Source organism: Papio anubis, chromosome 14 (genome assembly GCF_008728515.1).
Source record: "Papio anubis isolate 15944 chromosome 14, Panubis1.0, whole genome shotgun sequence".
In the NCBI taxonomy this organism is placed as follows: domain Eukaryota; kingdom Metazoa; phylum Chordata; class Mammalia; order Primates; family Cercopithecidae; genus Papio; species Papio anubis.
Window position 1 is genome coordinate 8,663,562 of NC_044989.1, and position 16,607 is coordinate 8,680,168.

At 38.1% G+C, this 16,607-nt stretch overlaps 1 protein-coding gene across 25 annotated transcripts in view; it reads right to left on the bottom strand.

The window, feature by feature from the left end:
* Positions 1-16,607, bottom strand: part of KIDINS220 (kinase D interacting substrate 220) — a 113,537-nt gene that overhangs the window by 85,596 nt on the left and 11,334 nt on the right. For 17 of the 25 annotated variants that reach the window (XR_002516503.2, XR_002516504.2, XM_021924537.2 and 14 more), the window contains 4 exons: positions 9,435-9,533; positions 8,342-8,440; positions 3,735-3,833; positions 2,885-2,986 (listed from right to left, as the gene is read on the bottom strand). Coding sequence is in view for 23 of the 25 variants with exons in the window: in XM_021924537.2 (XP_021780229.1) it covers positions 2,885-2,986; positions 3,735-3,833; positions 8,342-8,440; positions 9,435-9,533 (399 nt within the window). In the remaining 2 variants the exon portion in view is untranslated. The remainder of the gene's footprint in view (positions 1-2,884; positions 2,987-3,734; positions 3,834-8,341; positions 8,441-9,434; positions 9,534-16,607) is intronic. The other 8 variants (XM_021924538.2, XM_021924536.2, XM_021924529.2 and 5 more) reach the window with 1 other exon arrangement.

A 16,607-nucleotide genomic window follows, 5' to 3' on the forward strand; every position in this document is an offset into this window, starting at 1 on the left:
TTATATAAATAACTATGTATTATAATTAAGAAAATAATAATTATTATTCCTAATAATCAGCCCTTTGCTCACCATATTCTGTTACTACTGATCTCAGCTGCCAAATCTGCACTCACGTCATTTCAAGAATCACCTCTAGGCAAGCCCTTCACCACCAGCACCCAAATCTCTATGTCCACTACCTATTAGGACACCTTCAACTACAAGTTCCCACCACTTCAAGGTCAACACGTCTAAACAGACTTCCTTCCTTTCTCTAAGAATTCCTTCCCATAGAAGCCTCCCTACTTCTGTCAGAAATAAAAGTACTCTCCAATCCATCCCACTGTGGACTATTAAACGTTAATGTTTTCAAAACATCACTTTGCGACCACCTACTACTTAAAATCCCCAGTGATTCTGAGTGTCTACAGGCCAGATGTCCAAGCTCCCCAGCCAAGTATCCAAGGCTCACCCAAAGGTGGCTCCACCTGCAGCCCAGCTTCCTCCTCCCACCCCTCTCCTCACCACTGAGGGTGCACTCAACACTAGCTCAACAGGCCACCTGAAGCCGTTCCCTGGTACCTTGTGCTCTCTTTTCCCTGTGCCCAGTTCGTTTCTGCTCCTCCTCTCTCAGGGATGTAAACTCTACCCTTTCTTCAAGGTCTAGAGGAAGTCGCATTCTTTTACCAAATCTTGACTGACCGCTGCACCATCAGTGAATTCTCCCACCTCTACACTCCTAAGTCACCTGACCCTGGGCCTTTGCATTTTACATGGCCCACTTATCTCCCTACTTCTCTAAACAGAGACCATTTCTTCTTTGTTTTTATATCTTCTGTGCTAAGTGCAGGTACAGGGCACTGCATAGTGAATACTAAACATTTTCTCAAAATGCTAATGAGTGACAGATTAGGTAGCATTATTACCTGATTCTTGAGGGCCTTGAAAGCCAAGCTATATATAAACATTTTATTATAGGCAAGGAGAAAATAAAGGCTTCTCTATTATAATTAAATTACATCACAGGCTGGGTGTGGTGGCTCACGCCTGTAATCCCAGCACTTTGGGAGGCCGAGACGGGTGAATTACCTGAGCTCAGGAGTTCGAGACCAGCCTGGCCAACATGGTGAAACCCCGTCTCTACTAAAAATACAAAAATTAGACAGGTGTGGTGGCGCACACCTGTAACCCCAGCTACTCAGGAGGCTGACACAGGAGAATCACTTGAACCCAGGAGACAGAGGTTGCAGTGAGCCGAGATCGTACCACTGCACTCCAGCCTGGGTGACAGAGCGAGAATCCATGTAAAAAAAAAAAAAAAAAATCCATCAACAGGCAAAACTGTATCCATTTTAGACATACGTCAAACCTCAGTCAATCTGAATTAGCCAACAGTACGAATGCAATATTCTTAAATGTCATATTACAATATAAATATTTACAACAGCCTCCCTATGCTCCTCATTAAGCTATTATTTTGTGTAATATTTTTAAGTGAGGCATAACATGTACAAAGTGCAAAAAATATACCAATTTTCACTGTACGACTTGATGATTTTTTACATATGTATACACTGGCATAACTACTGCCCAGAACAAGAGATGAATGATTTCCAACAGCCCCATAAGGTTAAACGATACTGTTGTACTTAAAGAAATTTATGTGCAGAATCTATTTTAATGACAAAAAACAAATCTTAAAGTAATAGCTATTTCCCTATATTTAGCTACAATAAATGTGAAAAGATTACATTTATCCCCACAATGTGCCAAATACTAAGACCACTTATGGAAATAATGGAGGTACAAAATGGGAAAAAGCAGTCCTTATCTACGTGAAACGTACGCTCTAGTGGTAAGAAGGATGTGGAAATCAATCATTACAAGGCAATAGGTTATGTGCCCTAATGGAAATGTGCAGAGTACCCAGGAAGGGGCACCCAGGGTAAGAAGACTTAACAAAGAAGCTAACACCTCAAATAAGCCTTGAGAAATAAACAGGAGTTCATCAGGCAGAGGAAGTAATAGCATGCCTAGCAGAGGGAACAGAATAAACACAGAAACAACGTTCACAGAACGTCAGACAATCTGTTGTATCTAAAACACAGCATATATGTAAAAAATGGCAAGAAGTGAGCCTGAGAGACAGGCTGAAGCCAAACTGAAAAGCCTGGGTTTTATCCCTAAACAGTGAAAGCCAATGAAGCTTTCCAAAAGTGAAGAAGAAAAAAGATAATTAGGTAAGTATTTATGCAATAATTGAGGTAAGTGTTAAGTATTAAAAAAAAAAAAAAGAATAGCACATCATTCTGGAATGCTTTCTGGAGGTGCCGGCAAATAGACAGAGCTTCAGAGATGAAGAGAAGCTGAGGAGGAAGAGGCGGGCACACTGCGAAGGAGCCCTGGACCATGGGTCGTTTGGTGGCTGGCATGTGAGGAAGCGTGGGGGACAAGCAGCAAGAGAAGGGGAAAAAGGAAGGCAAGGCCCATCTTCACCCACCATACCAGAGACGGTCTTCAGGAATTTAAGCCCAAGAGAAAGATAACCAAACTTCAATTTTAGAAAGATCTCTCACACAACAATACAGAGAAAGCAGATAGGACTGAAGGTAGGAAGAAGAGTTACAATCGAAAACTTCAAACAATGAAGACAGGGACTCTATCATCCCAGCCAGTTTTCTTGGGAATGATGAACGTGACATAAGAAAACATCAGAAGGATACTTACTACATAATACACCCAGGGAATCCATCTATGAGATATATATCTATATAAAATACATTAATATACAAAATATAAAATACATTAGAGAAGCCTCATGAAATCATATAAAAATGTTTATAACTTAGACACTGAGTGGACACAACATGGACTGGAAGCTGAAATGATGCTGCTGACCTACCTTATCAGAGCAGTTGACTTTAGCACCATTTTGCAGTAAAAGATGCACTATATCTGCATGTCCTCTCCCTGCTGCCCAAATGATGGGGTAAACACTGTACTGCTAGGATAGATTGGTAGGTAGGTAGGTAGATAAGCAGGAAGGAAGGAAAGAAAGCAAGCAAGGAGGGAGGGAGGGAAGGAAAAATAAAATCTTTTAGGTAGATATTTACAACACACATTTGCTAAGTAAAGTAAATATCAAAGGAAGTAACACAAAGCAATATTTTTTTAATCAGATTACAAACCATTCTCCATTTTAAAAACAGATGAAATACTCGTAATACATAATTGGCAACTAAGATATAACAAATCTTAAATAAACATATATTATGAACACATTTATTTTTGTAAATTCAACACATTAAAATGTGGTTATCTGGTCAAAAGGCAATACTATTAAGAAGAAAGCGAAATAAGAGGAATGTAAATATATATAACAGAATGTATAGAAAAACAGCATGATTATTTGGTAAATGTCTCTTTTCTTTAAATAAGTTCAGATTAAGGATTCACACACAGAAAACAGGAAGATGACTAAAGATTTCAAAATTTCCTTTTGCAATGTTATATAGTTATAATTAACATTTAAGCTCTAAGAGCTGCCTTTTTGCTGACAACAATTGAAAAATAAACGTAGCTTTAGATAAAAATTCTCATTACTGTGTGTGTTTTGAAATCATATTCTACATTATGTTTAATAAGATAAAGAATATTTCTACCCACAATGAAGCCAAGTATAATCAACCTTAAGTATTCCCTAAGAAAACTTACCACTTATAATACAAACAAATTTGTTTGTTAATGCTTACCAGACCAGTGACACTTGGATTGGCACCATGAGAAAGAAGCAAATCTACTACGTCAGTACGGCCTTTGTAACATGCCCACATGAGAGCTGTCCATCCTCCCTAAAGAAAAAAAGTAGGGGTAAGGGAATCAAACGTTAGATCATCTCTGAGTATAAAAAATGTCACTAATGAAATTTCTTTAGTAAATATCTTTATAAACCATTGTTTCATGATGGTAGTATTATATAGGTTTAAATTTCCAGGCTCCCCAAATACAATAGTACATGAAATAAGTCAAATCTCTTGCATCCACAAATGGTTAGTCCAAAGTTTATACTATATAACGAAACCTGAATTAGAGAACATTCATTATGAATTCTTCCAAATTTCTAAGATTTATTTTGGCCGTCTAAAAATATTTCTTCAGGCTGGGCTTGGTGGCTCATGCCTGTAATCCCAGCACTTTGCGAGGACAAGGCAGGTGGATCATGAGCTCAGAAGTTTGAGACCAGCCTGGCCAATATGGTGAAACTCCATCTCTACTAAAAGAATACAAAAATTAGCCGGGCAAGATGGCGTGCACCTGTAGTCCCAGCTACTTGGGAGGCTGAGGCAGAAGACCCACTTGAACCTGGGACGCAGAGGTTGCAGTAAGCCGAGATTGTGCCACTGCACTCCAGCCCAGGCGACAGTGCGAGACTCCATCTCAGAAAAAAAAAACTTTTTTCGTCAGAAAACTTTCTATGTTCCTAGATATTCACTTCTTTATATGAATTTAAACATTATCCAGAGAGAGATTCTAACAATCATATTCAACTCCTGCATTTAAACACATCCTTTAAACCCCAGATCATTATAGTACCTCTTGCTAAAAGAGAGAGGATGCTAAGGCATCTCATCTATGATCAGGATTTCCAGATGTAGGCAAGGTCATCGGGTATGAATTAACACCACACTTGATGATGTTCTCCTTACTAAGCTACAGGAGCAATTTTCTCCTTAACTATGATACAATTCAATAAAAAAAGACCAATGTAATCAAATCTTACTAAGGAATTTTTTTTTAAGTACGGAGTATCTTAAAAGGGCACAGAGCCAGCCTGAAAGAGCTTCTAATGGATAAAGTTGGAATAACTTGAGCAGTAATATTAGTACTGGACTATAACCCAAGGAATAAATATTTATAAGTCCATACTGAAATAGAAAGATATAGATAGATATATAGATGAATGGATGAATGGATGGATGGATGGACAGACAGACAACAGACAGAGTAGAGTGTGGGGAAGGGAAGCAGGCACTCTTCCCTACAGAAGAATTCTAATTAATTAATGCAGAACATATGAGGGCAGCAGAAAATCATCATTACACCACTACAGTTATGGTAATAACTGTTGCAGGTAAGATTCACTGATGAATGCTAAATCAAATAGGTGAAAGTTTAGTCAGAAGAAAGGTATTTTGTTTAGTCTCAAAGTATCTTCCCCCAAATATTAAGTAATTACAAATGGAAAAATAGTACCCTTACAGTAATAGACACTACCCTAATCAAGAGATGAAGGCTGACATCACCAGTGACACCAACTGAAATCACGTTCCCCCAGGAGGTACACCAAGAAAAGCACATCGCCTCTGGGACATCCTTCCCTCTAAAGCACATCTGCATGTGAACACGAGAAACATCTACAAATCCAAACTGAGGAACAACCTAAAACTACTGATGAGTACTCTTCTAAAGTGTCAAGGCCATGAAAGACACAACATATTTAGGTCAAATTACAGAGCTGGGCATTTGGTCAAGTAAAGTCTTACATCTATATTTTAACTTGTAAAATACTTGCCCAGAACTTTTTTTTTTTTTTTTTTTGAGACGGAGTCTCACTTGTCACCCAGGCTGGAGGGCAGTGGTGCAATCTCAGCTCACTGCAAGCTCTGCCTCCCGGGTTCACGCCATTCTCCTGCCTCAGCCTCCTGAGTAGCTGGGACTACAGGCAGCCACCATGCCCAGCTAATTTTTTTGTATTTTTAGTACAGACAGGGTTTCACCATGTTAGCCAGGATGGTCTAGATCTCCTGACCATGGGACCTGCCCACCTCCGCCTCCCGAAGTGCTGGGATTACAGGCATGAGCCACCGCACCCAGCCTTGCCCAGAACTTTTTATCATCATGCCCTCACTTCAATTTGAATAATGTCCCAGCCGGGCATGGTGGCTCACGCCTGTAATGCCAGCACTTTGGGAGGCCGAGACAGGCAGATCACTTGAGCTCAGGAGTTCAAGACCAGCCTGGGCAACATGGCAAAACCCTGACTCTACAAAAAATACAAAAATTAGCCAGCCACGGTGGTGTGCATCTGTAGTCCCAGCTACAAGGGGGGCTGAGGTGGGAGGATCACTCAAGCCTGGGGGACGGAGGTTGTAGTGAGGTGACAGAGACCCTGTCTCAAAAAAAAAAAAAAAAAAAAATGAGGCCTAGGCAGGAGGATCACTTGAGGTCAGGAGTTTAACACCAGCCTGGCCAACATGGTGAAATCCTGTCTCTACTAAAAACACAAAAAGTGAACCAGGCGTGGTGGCACATACCTGTAATCCCAGCTCCTTAGGAGGCTGAGGCAGAAGAATTGTTTGAACCTGGGAGGCGGAGGTTGCAGTGAGCCAAGATTGTGCCACTGTGCTCCAGACTGGGCAAAGAGCGAGACTCCGTCTCAGGGGGGAAAAAAAAAAAAAAAAGAATAATGTCCCTCTGGCCCCCTACGTAAGAAACTACGAGATAAAATTTTAATCTCAAGAAAATGAAGCTAAATTGGCAAAAGATTGAGACCAATTAACTATAGTATAGCTTTATATTTCACGAACTCTTTCTTTACTTTGGTGCCAGTAAAGGTCCTCACAGGAAAAGTCCCCACTAGACTTCTGATATTAAATCCTGGAATCCTTCCTGAGCCCCACAGGACCTCAGTGGTCACTCTCCTCTCCTTAAACAAGTCCCAGGGACTCTGTCTTCCCTCAACTTGGTAGTTACTACTGCCCACCCACCCAATCCTTTGAGGTTAAGGTCCCACAATACTGGTTACTGAGAGAGACACGGTCCTCAGTTTCCCCAATTTTCAGTGTTTTAAAGCCAAAATAAAGACCCTTTAAATGTTAAAGGTTTCCTGGTCATCACTTTGAAGAAATAGGGAGAACCAAAAAAGTTTAAGAAATCAGTTTTTACAAATCTTAATGCACTTTTACACATTCATAATGTATATTTTATTGTTCCTAATTCCCTTGCTGATATATGTAAAACAATGATAGAGGAGAAAGTCTTTGGAGCAGGGAGACCTGGTTCAAAACCCAGCCTAAGTGCTTACTAGCTGCGTGACTTAGGATAAAGATTCACCTCTTCCAGTCTCAATTTCCTCAATTATACATTGAGAATAAAATCTACCCTTAGTCCATAGGATTGTTCTGAGAAGTCAGTTAAATGACAGAGCAGCTATAAAGCACCTAACGAGGCCAGGCATGGAATAGCTACCTACTGGTATAGTACCTATTGGTATGGTACCTATTCCACACCTGGTCTCTTTAGGTGCTTTACAGCTGCTGTGTCATTAACCCATCTGATAATCTGGTAAGGTACCTTTAATAAAGTATTGAGAACTCGATAACTCCCTGCATTTCCCTTCTACCTTTCGTACCAACAAGGCAAGAACCACACTTCACTCTCAGCTGTCATATCCATCTTTGCCTCAGTTACCGACATCATTATCTTCTCTCCCTAAACTTTCACTGCAACGTACTTAAATTCTTTTTGGAAATATATAAGATACCAGTGGTTCCCTGTATCTTCCTATAAAAATAAGGATACCACCCATTGCACTTAGTTTTGAGAACAAATATAAGATTACACAGGTTGAACTACTGTGAAATTTTAATGTGTTATTAAGTGCAAAATGGTGAAATGCTAAGGCTTCTTAAAAACTCAGACCGTCTGTACTTCAAAAACCATCATCAGCTAAGTAATAAATATTTTATATATCACAGCAGATCATTTTCTTCCTTTCTTCTACTGTTTAAATCAACTTTTAAAAGGGCTGAACATTTTACAGAATTAGCCAGAAATGACCTCTCTCTTCACCTTATGCTTTAACCATATGCCAAGCTCAAGTAAGACCTAAGTAATAATTAAGGATCACATCTTGTTAAACTTCTGTCATGCACGGATAGCATGTCTGAAAATAACCACATTTTAAAAATAAATCTAAAATATTATTCTGAAAAGTGTAACTTTGAATACCTGGTAATAGTTTTAAAACCATACGCTGTCCCTCCTAAAGTCCTACCTAAAGGAAACAACTGTCTCAGAAGATCCAAAATGTTGATATATTAAAGAGTAATGAGTTATTTGTAACAATATGTCAGAATTTTAAACTCTGAAATAAACGAAAAATGACTAAGAATGTACTATGAGGTATATTATAACACCTGGGTTTTAAAACATTCTTGAGGGTCATTTCAATGTCCAACCCCAAATTCTAAAAACATTATTATAATATCATTTCACACATAAAAATACAAGATTTCACACATATCTATGATTATAAACAAGATTTCAGCTAATGAAGAACATATAAAAATGTCCATACCATATCACGGTGCTCCAGGTTAACCCCACATTTCAGCAGTTCCTCTACGATGTGTATATGCCCTTCTTTCGATGCGGATATAAGTGCTGTCCAATTATCCTTGAACACATATTTTAAAAGTTATCATTTTCAAACCAAAAATAACATTTCAAAGTAAGGAAAACTAAATTTCACCTTACATACCAAATGATCATACCAAGTTGACATGACATGACCCATGCTAACTAAACTACTCTACAGTCACACTGAAGCTCTCTTAAGAATCCATCTGTCCACTTGCATCACTAAGAATGGGGTAAACATGGTTTTATAACCGCTTGTTCAGTCTTCTCACTGGACTTCTAATCATATACTGTGCTTTTTAAAAATGAGAAAAAATGATCATCAAAACCTCAAAGCTAATCCTCATGGCTAGCCACCATGACTATAATTTAAATTCAAATTAAAGAGACTGTAATCAGATTTAAAAGCACATTCACAGGCTACCAGACTACAGAGATCTCAAATGTTTAGATACAATGTGATAAAGAAAAGAACTATTCTCCTTTATTTTTAAAATAAAGGATATAAGCATCCTATGTTAACTTTTATTCCTAACTGTAATCATTCAATTAAGAAACAAAATAGATGTAGCCGTGTGACCCTCAAAAGCAATTCCAAAAATACAGGGAGAATCAGAGGAAATGTAACTGTGTGGAATGTCAATTTACCCCTCAGAGGTGGTATCAGAAGGGACCATATATTCCTGGCCATTATCATATGTAATGATATTTATAATAAGTTACCATTATGGGGAGTTACTTAACATGACTCATACGTGGATATCTTCTAGGCGGACATTTAACTGTATGTACACATGCTCTCTATTCAGCCAGTCTCATCCATATAAAAAAACCAAAGAGCTGAGATCCTTCATTGAAAGTAAAAATTTCTCTCCTGTATTACTCCTTTAAAAAAACACTGATACAGCCCACTAGGCAAAGTTGAAATATATGTAAAAGTTTTAATTATTACTTTTGAATCACCTCTGAAAAACAAAAAACATAGCAAAGAAAAGAGTGAGCAAATGATGCGTAAATTATTTAATATATACCAAATCTTCCAGATTGCAGTTAGCTCCATTCTTAATTAATTCCTTCACTATTTCCAGATTGCCTTGTTCAGCAGCTATCATCAGTGGAGTCTGGCCACACTAGAAAATATAAAGGACACAGGGAACTTATCAAGATATGCTACTTTTACTAAAACATCACAGTTAAATATACCAAACATTTCATGAATGTATGTTAAGCACTGGTTAGTTGTGTTTACTATATTTAATTTAGAAATAGCTTTGAACTTTAAGTTGCAGTTTAGTAGTAATTTAAAAGTCAAAGAAAAAATAAAACATAATTTTTCTTCCCACAGTATTAACAATCTGTTTTTGGCCCTGCAAATTCATTTAAAGCAAGTAAATATGAATAACACTAGGATTTGGAATGCAATTACTGAAATATACATAAAATTTCAGAATACTTATGGTAGCCAAATTCTCTAGCAATACAGGTAGAATACGATCTAGAATGTGTTTTTAATTACATATAGATGTTCTGTCTGAAATAGGACCATAAGAAGAAAAGTAAAATAATGAATAAAAACAACCAGGTGCTATGTATAATACACATATGTAGTTTTTTTAAAGCCTTCTCTTAGCAACTTAGTTCACTAAACTAAATAAAGCTCCTACTAGCGAAATCAGTGTCCCAGCCTTTGGGTTAAGAATGAGTCACAGGAGTACAGAGACGATGCTCCCTCAAGCCCTGGAGACAAGGGCAGGGCTCAGGCAGCTAGGTACCTGGACAAGTCACCCCTACCAGCAAGCCTCATCTACTGCAAGTGCAGTCAAAAGTTATCATTTTCTGTAAGTGCCATGACAGGAAACAGATCGGCAAGTACCAGGTTAGGCCGGGCGCAGTGGCTCAAGCCTGTAATCCCAGCACTTTGGGAGGCCAAGGTGGACGGATCACGTGAGGCCAGGAGTTCAAGACCAGCCTGACCAACATGGTGAAATCCCGTCTCTACTAAAAATACAAAACTAGAGGGGGCGTCAAGGTGCATTCCTGTAATCCCAGCTACCTGGGAGGCTGAGACACGAGAATCGCTGGAACCTGGGAGGCAAAGGTTGCAGTGAGCCAAGATCGTACCACTGAGCTCCAGCCTGGGTGACACAGCAAGACTTGTCCCAAAAAAAAATTAAAATTAAAATTTTTCAAAAAGGAAGTACCAGGTTAAAGAGGGATGATACTAAAGGTACTAAGACACACTAAGGCATATGAGAAAAATGTACACCAAAAATTAAGTTTAATTATGCAAACACTTAAACACCTACTTACTACATGTATATTAGTATGGGGGGAAATATCTATGATTCTTTTAAATGCCCACCTGACATTATTCCTCGGCTGAAAACCCTTTGATGTTTTCCCATAGTTCTTTTGGATAAGAACCAACATCCTTACCCATGCTGACACAAACCCTTAGTGATGCGGAGCAGGGCATGTGCCTGGCTCTCAACCCAGTCTGTGCCACCTCCAGCCTCAACGTGCCCTCCTGCTCATTCCTACCTCCTTACTGATCCCCTATAATTTACTTCTCCTATACTAATCCTCGTTTGTAACCACATTTTTATTGTGTGATTAACAACTGATCATTTCTGTCTCCCCTAAAGGCCGGGAAACATGTCTGTTTTGCTTATGGGTTTAAAACCATATACCCAGTGTGAGGGACAGTGACTGCCACACAGGTACCCAAATATTTGCTGAGTAAACGAGTGAGCAAAATCTCAAAGAATTTAAAATTCTATTAGGCACAAAATCCAAATAAGCAAACAGTTATAATGATTAGCAAAATACAACAGATGCTATTATAAGAATAATACAAGTAAGGATTTAAACACAGACACTGGTTTAAAGTTCAAATATCGGTCACATTAAATACAGACATTCCTATGTAAGGATGGATGCTAAATTATATGTGGTAGCCACATGTCATCCAACCATGGTCATTAGGGAATGACGCATTACACATAAATAGATTTTCTGGGTGAAACAATTTATCTTCTCAACATTAAAGCTGATTATAACTTTTATGATAATCATCATTCTAAAAAGCTATGCACGTACTGCTACTTGTTAAACAGATTACCTGAAACATTACGTTTATAATTCTGAGTCATAACTACCAACATCAATTACTTTGCCATGCATGCCTCTGTCAGCTCTAGGTTCTTTGGTATACATTCTATAGAACTGTTCTCCCTTCTAATCTACTGGGACACAAAGTCAGGTATCAAAGTCATTGGTAAAATATATAAATTAAAGCAACAGACTCTAAATCCACAGTCCTGAGGATACATCAATTTTACATCACAGTTTTCAAAATTATAATTCCAAAGACTCAGGGAAGTTTTCTGTTTACTCTCTGGGTCACAGTTACATTTCAGATGTTCACATAGATAAGTGTTTCTAGATAATGAGAGAAAAACATAATATAAATGTTACAAATACATACAACACAAGTAGGAAAGATGGTATAAATTTGATAGCCTAGAAACATGCCAAATGAAAGACTCGAACTGTCATTCTCTTTTCTTGCAGAAACTATCAGTTGTCTACCCAGCATGTAGAAAGACAGGGCTTGTTGGGGGTGGCAGTGAGCTCAGCTGGAAAAAAAACGCCCAGTGTTCAGCCTCACTTGCAGCTGGAAATAATCCCACAATGGTGCCCTGGCTAGCTCTCCCAGGAAAGCTCTGTAAGGGACTAATTCTGCTGGTCTGTGCCTTTTCCTTCTTCTTGGCCAAACTGAGACACAGTGCTGGGGCTTTTGAACATGACGGATGTGATGCAATAGGCACACAGTGACGACTGGAGAGAAAGGAAGGAGCCTGGGTTCTTGAGGATATCCTGAAGCCATCATATTAGCCTTGAAATGGCTCATCTAGCTTGTCATAATGACAGAAAAACAAAACCTTAATTTGTCTAAATCACTGTCTTGAGAGCTGTTTCATGCAGTACAAAGCAATTCTTAACTGATGCACCTTTTGTATCTACACTATCCAAAAAGATAATGACTTTCAGGAAAGGCTGCCATAAAGTTTTACAGCATCCCCAAAAATAGAACGATTGTTACTTTAAAAGTTCGGCCTGAAAACAAAGCCTATCTTTGGATTTTCCTAGTTCTTGCTTAACCAGTCCAGTAACTACAGTTGTAGAGATAGAGTAACTTATATCATGAGAACTTTCATTTTTCTACTTGAAAATGAATCAATAAAGATCCTTTCCATACCTGACCCCACACATCCCAGCAAATTCCATGCCTATCTCCTTCCAGAAAACACAGGATTACCTAATCCACATAAACCCTGCTCTACTACTTATAGTGACCTCAAGCCAAAACACACCAAAAACAAAACAGAACACTATGCACCTACTGAAATACTGGACTTTATCTCAGCTTCCCAGAAGACTACAATGCAAAAACAGCTACTATTCAAGCATCTTTTTGCTCTTCCCAATTTCCAGGTTCCCATTTCTACTTATTTAAGTGTATGAAACCTAAATAACCACGGTTTTTTTGTTTTTTTTTTTAAAGCAGTCCTTCTGGAGGGTTTCTACTTCTTCCAATAACTATAGTGAAACTAAAATATTTTGAAATCCTCCTTTGAAATTTCCTTTAAAGTCTATTTACAGACCAGGCGCAGTGACTCTCATGCCTGTAATCCTAGCACTTTGGGAGGCTGAGGCAGGAGGATCACTTGAGCCCGGCAGTTGGAGAATAGCCTGGGCAACATTGTGAAACTTCATCTCTACAAAAAAAAAAAAAAAAATTTTAATGAGCCAGGCATGGTAGCACACGCCTGTAGTCCTAGCTACTCGGGTGGCTGAGATGGGAGGATTGCTTAAGCCCAGCAGGTCAAGGCTGCAGTGAGCTGGATCATGCCATTACACTCCAGCCTGGGCAACAGAGCAAGATCTTGTCTCAAAAAAATAAAATAAAGTTTACTCATAAACATACAGCAAATTCCATTGCTTAAAGTCTCAGTTCATTTTCTTAAACAGGAGAAAAATGACCAGCCTCAACACTATTCCCTTATACCAAGGAGAGCTGAGAGTGACTGTTTGTTCCTTTCAAAAATAAAATAAAAATAAAAACGTTTTGCTACTCTACAACAGACAAAGATTTGCCATCACTGAAAATATTCATAGGCCAAAGATGTATCTAGTTTATAAATAAAGCAATAAAAGGAAACTAGAATTCACTGTTTGTGGCCAATTATGTGCTAATAAACACAGTATCAGGCAATTTTACCCCTTTTTAAATTTGTTTATGTTATATTTCTTAGAGATAGGGTCTCAGTCTGTCACCCAGGCTGGAGTGTAGTGGTGCAATCATAGCTCACTGCAGCCTTGAACTCCTGGGATCAAGCGATCCTCCCACCTCAGCCTCCCAAGTAGCTAGGTCTAAAAGGTGCCACACATAGCTAATTTTTTTAGAAGTAGGGTCTCACTACAGTGCCCGGGCTGGTCTCAAACTCCTAGGCTCAAGAGACTCAGCCTCTTAAAGTGCTGGGATTACAGGTGTGAGCCACCGCATACAGCCTACTCACATTATTTTAATTGATCTAATACTTAAGAATCTTTCTCAAAACTGATAACCAAAACACATTAACATGAAGTTACATAAAAATAAAATGAGAGAAAAGGGGAAAAAATACAAACAACTTTTTGTAATTCTATAAAAATTACATTTTATCAGAAGTTGTAAAAGCAAAATGCTAAAAAAAAAAAAAAAAAAAAAAAAATACCAGCTTTTACACTGAGCCATAACTGAACAAGCCTAGGTGGTTTCAAATTATCACTTTAAAACTCCAATTTAAATTGATACAATATTAAACTGGATGTGTTAATATTCATTAAATGCTTATCTCGCATGATGCTAAACTAAGCTCTATGCCACTGTGCTTTACTCCTTACAGCAATAAGATTAATTTTACGCTTACTGATGTGCTATCTTTTCCTTCCGAGTGAAGCTGTTTTCTCAGCATTCCCTAGACAAGTGTCTCTGAAGTAAAATTTAATGTTTTCAAACTATCGTATGGTTATTCCAAATATGCTAACATATGCTAACACAATGACTAATTCTGTAATAATTTTATAACAATTAACCTCCAATGATTAGTATCTTATCTATGTATAACAATTTTTGACTATTCATTATCATAGAAGGGGGTAATGATGTTAACTAATGAAAATATATTTTGTTCAATATAGAAACAGTGAAAATATAGGCATTATCATTAAATAAACTTTATTATGAAAACGCAAAGAAAAAACATAGAGCTTAAACAGATTATAATCTGTTTAAAGTCAAATTGAGCAAAGTTCAAATATGGACTCTACCAAATAATACATTGGATAGGAAACTGAGTAATTCAGTCATTTACCCATAAATAAAGATAAATAACAGTATTAATCTTTACACAGCCGCTATGCAAGTTAAATGAGCTAAGATATAGAAAATATATACCAGAATATTTGCATAAGTATTCAATAAAAACATTAGCTAGCATAATATTATTATAATAACAACATTTTTATATCAACATTTCCTTAACAACTGAGTTAACATTAAATGAAATTAGGTACCACAAGTCAGAAAAAGTAATAATGAAGTAATTACTAAGTCAATTTAGCAGCTTTAAAAACATTTATACATCAGGCATGATGCCTCACGCCTGTAATCCCAGCACTTTGGGAGGCTCAGGCGGGCAGATAGATTGAGTCAAGGAGTTCAAGACCAGCCTGGGCAACATGGCAAAACCCCATCTCAGCTAAAATACAAAAAATTAGCCAGGTATGGTGGTGCACACCTGTGTCCCAGTTACTTGGGGGGCTGAAGCAGAAGGATCGCTTAAGCCTGAGAGGTCAAGGCTGCAGTGACCCCTGATTCTGCCACTGCACTCCAGCCTGGGCAATGGAGTGAGATCCTGTCTAAAAACAAAAAACAAAAGCAAAAACATGTATAACATTTGCACACTCATGTTTATAGCAGCATTATTCACAATAACCAACAGATGGAAGCAACCCAAATTTCTAGCCACAGAAATGTGCTACGTACATACAATGAAATATTATTCAGCCTTAAAAGGAAGGAAATCCTGTTACGTGCTATAACGTGAATGAACCTTGAGGATATTATGCTAACTGAAATAAGCCAGTCACAAAAAGACAAACAGTATGTAAGTCCAATTACATGAGGTGTCTAAATAGTCATATTCATACAAATAGAAAGTAAAATAGTCACTGCCAGGGTTTAGAGAGAGGGGGAAAGGCAGAGCTGTTGTTTAATAGACAGAATTTTGATTTTGCAAGATGAAAAAGTTCTGGTAGGCTGGATGGAGTGGTCACGCCTGTAATCGCAGCACTTTTAGGAGGCCGAGGCGGGCGAATCACTTGAGGTCAGGAGTTCAAGACAAGCCTGACCAACATGGTGAAACCCCATATCTATTAAAAATACAAAAAATTAGCCAGGTGTGGTGGCACACAACTGTAGTCCCAGTTAGGAGGCTGAGGCACGAGAATCACTTGAACTCAGGGGACGGAGGTTGCAGTGAGCTGAGATCACACTACTTCACTCCAGCCTGGGCGACAGCAAGACTCCGTCTCAAAAAAAATAAAAAAATAAAAAACAGAAAAAGTTCTGGAATCTATTGCCCAACAGTAGAGAAATACTTAATACTCCTAAACTGTATCCTTAAAAATGGTTAAGATAGTAAAGACGTAAAATTTTATATTATGTGTTTATCACAATAAAAAATAAATAAAACTTTTTATATGTCTACACAAGATATATATGTAAGCAAATATATACAAACACATAAGCATATATACATACATATATAGTGTAAAATAAAAAGTCACTCCTTATTCATCTTATCTACTGGCAAGAAATATCATACTCTTGAAAACACACACAGTTCTAAGAGACAGGGTTGTTTTCCTTAAGTTTTGTAAACCAAACACATACCCTGACACTCACAAAATTTACACAAAACTGTATTAGCACCTAAAATGTCCTGCCAAATAATAATAGCTTGGCTTGCCAGGCATGGTGGCTCACGCCTGTAATCCCGGCACTTAGGAGGCTGAGGCGGGCGGATCACGAGGTCAGGAGATGGAGACTCATCCTGGCTAACATGGTGAAACCCCGTCTCTCCTAAAAAAAAAAA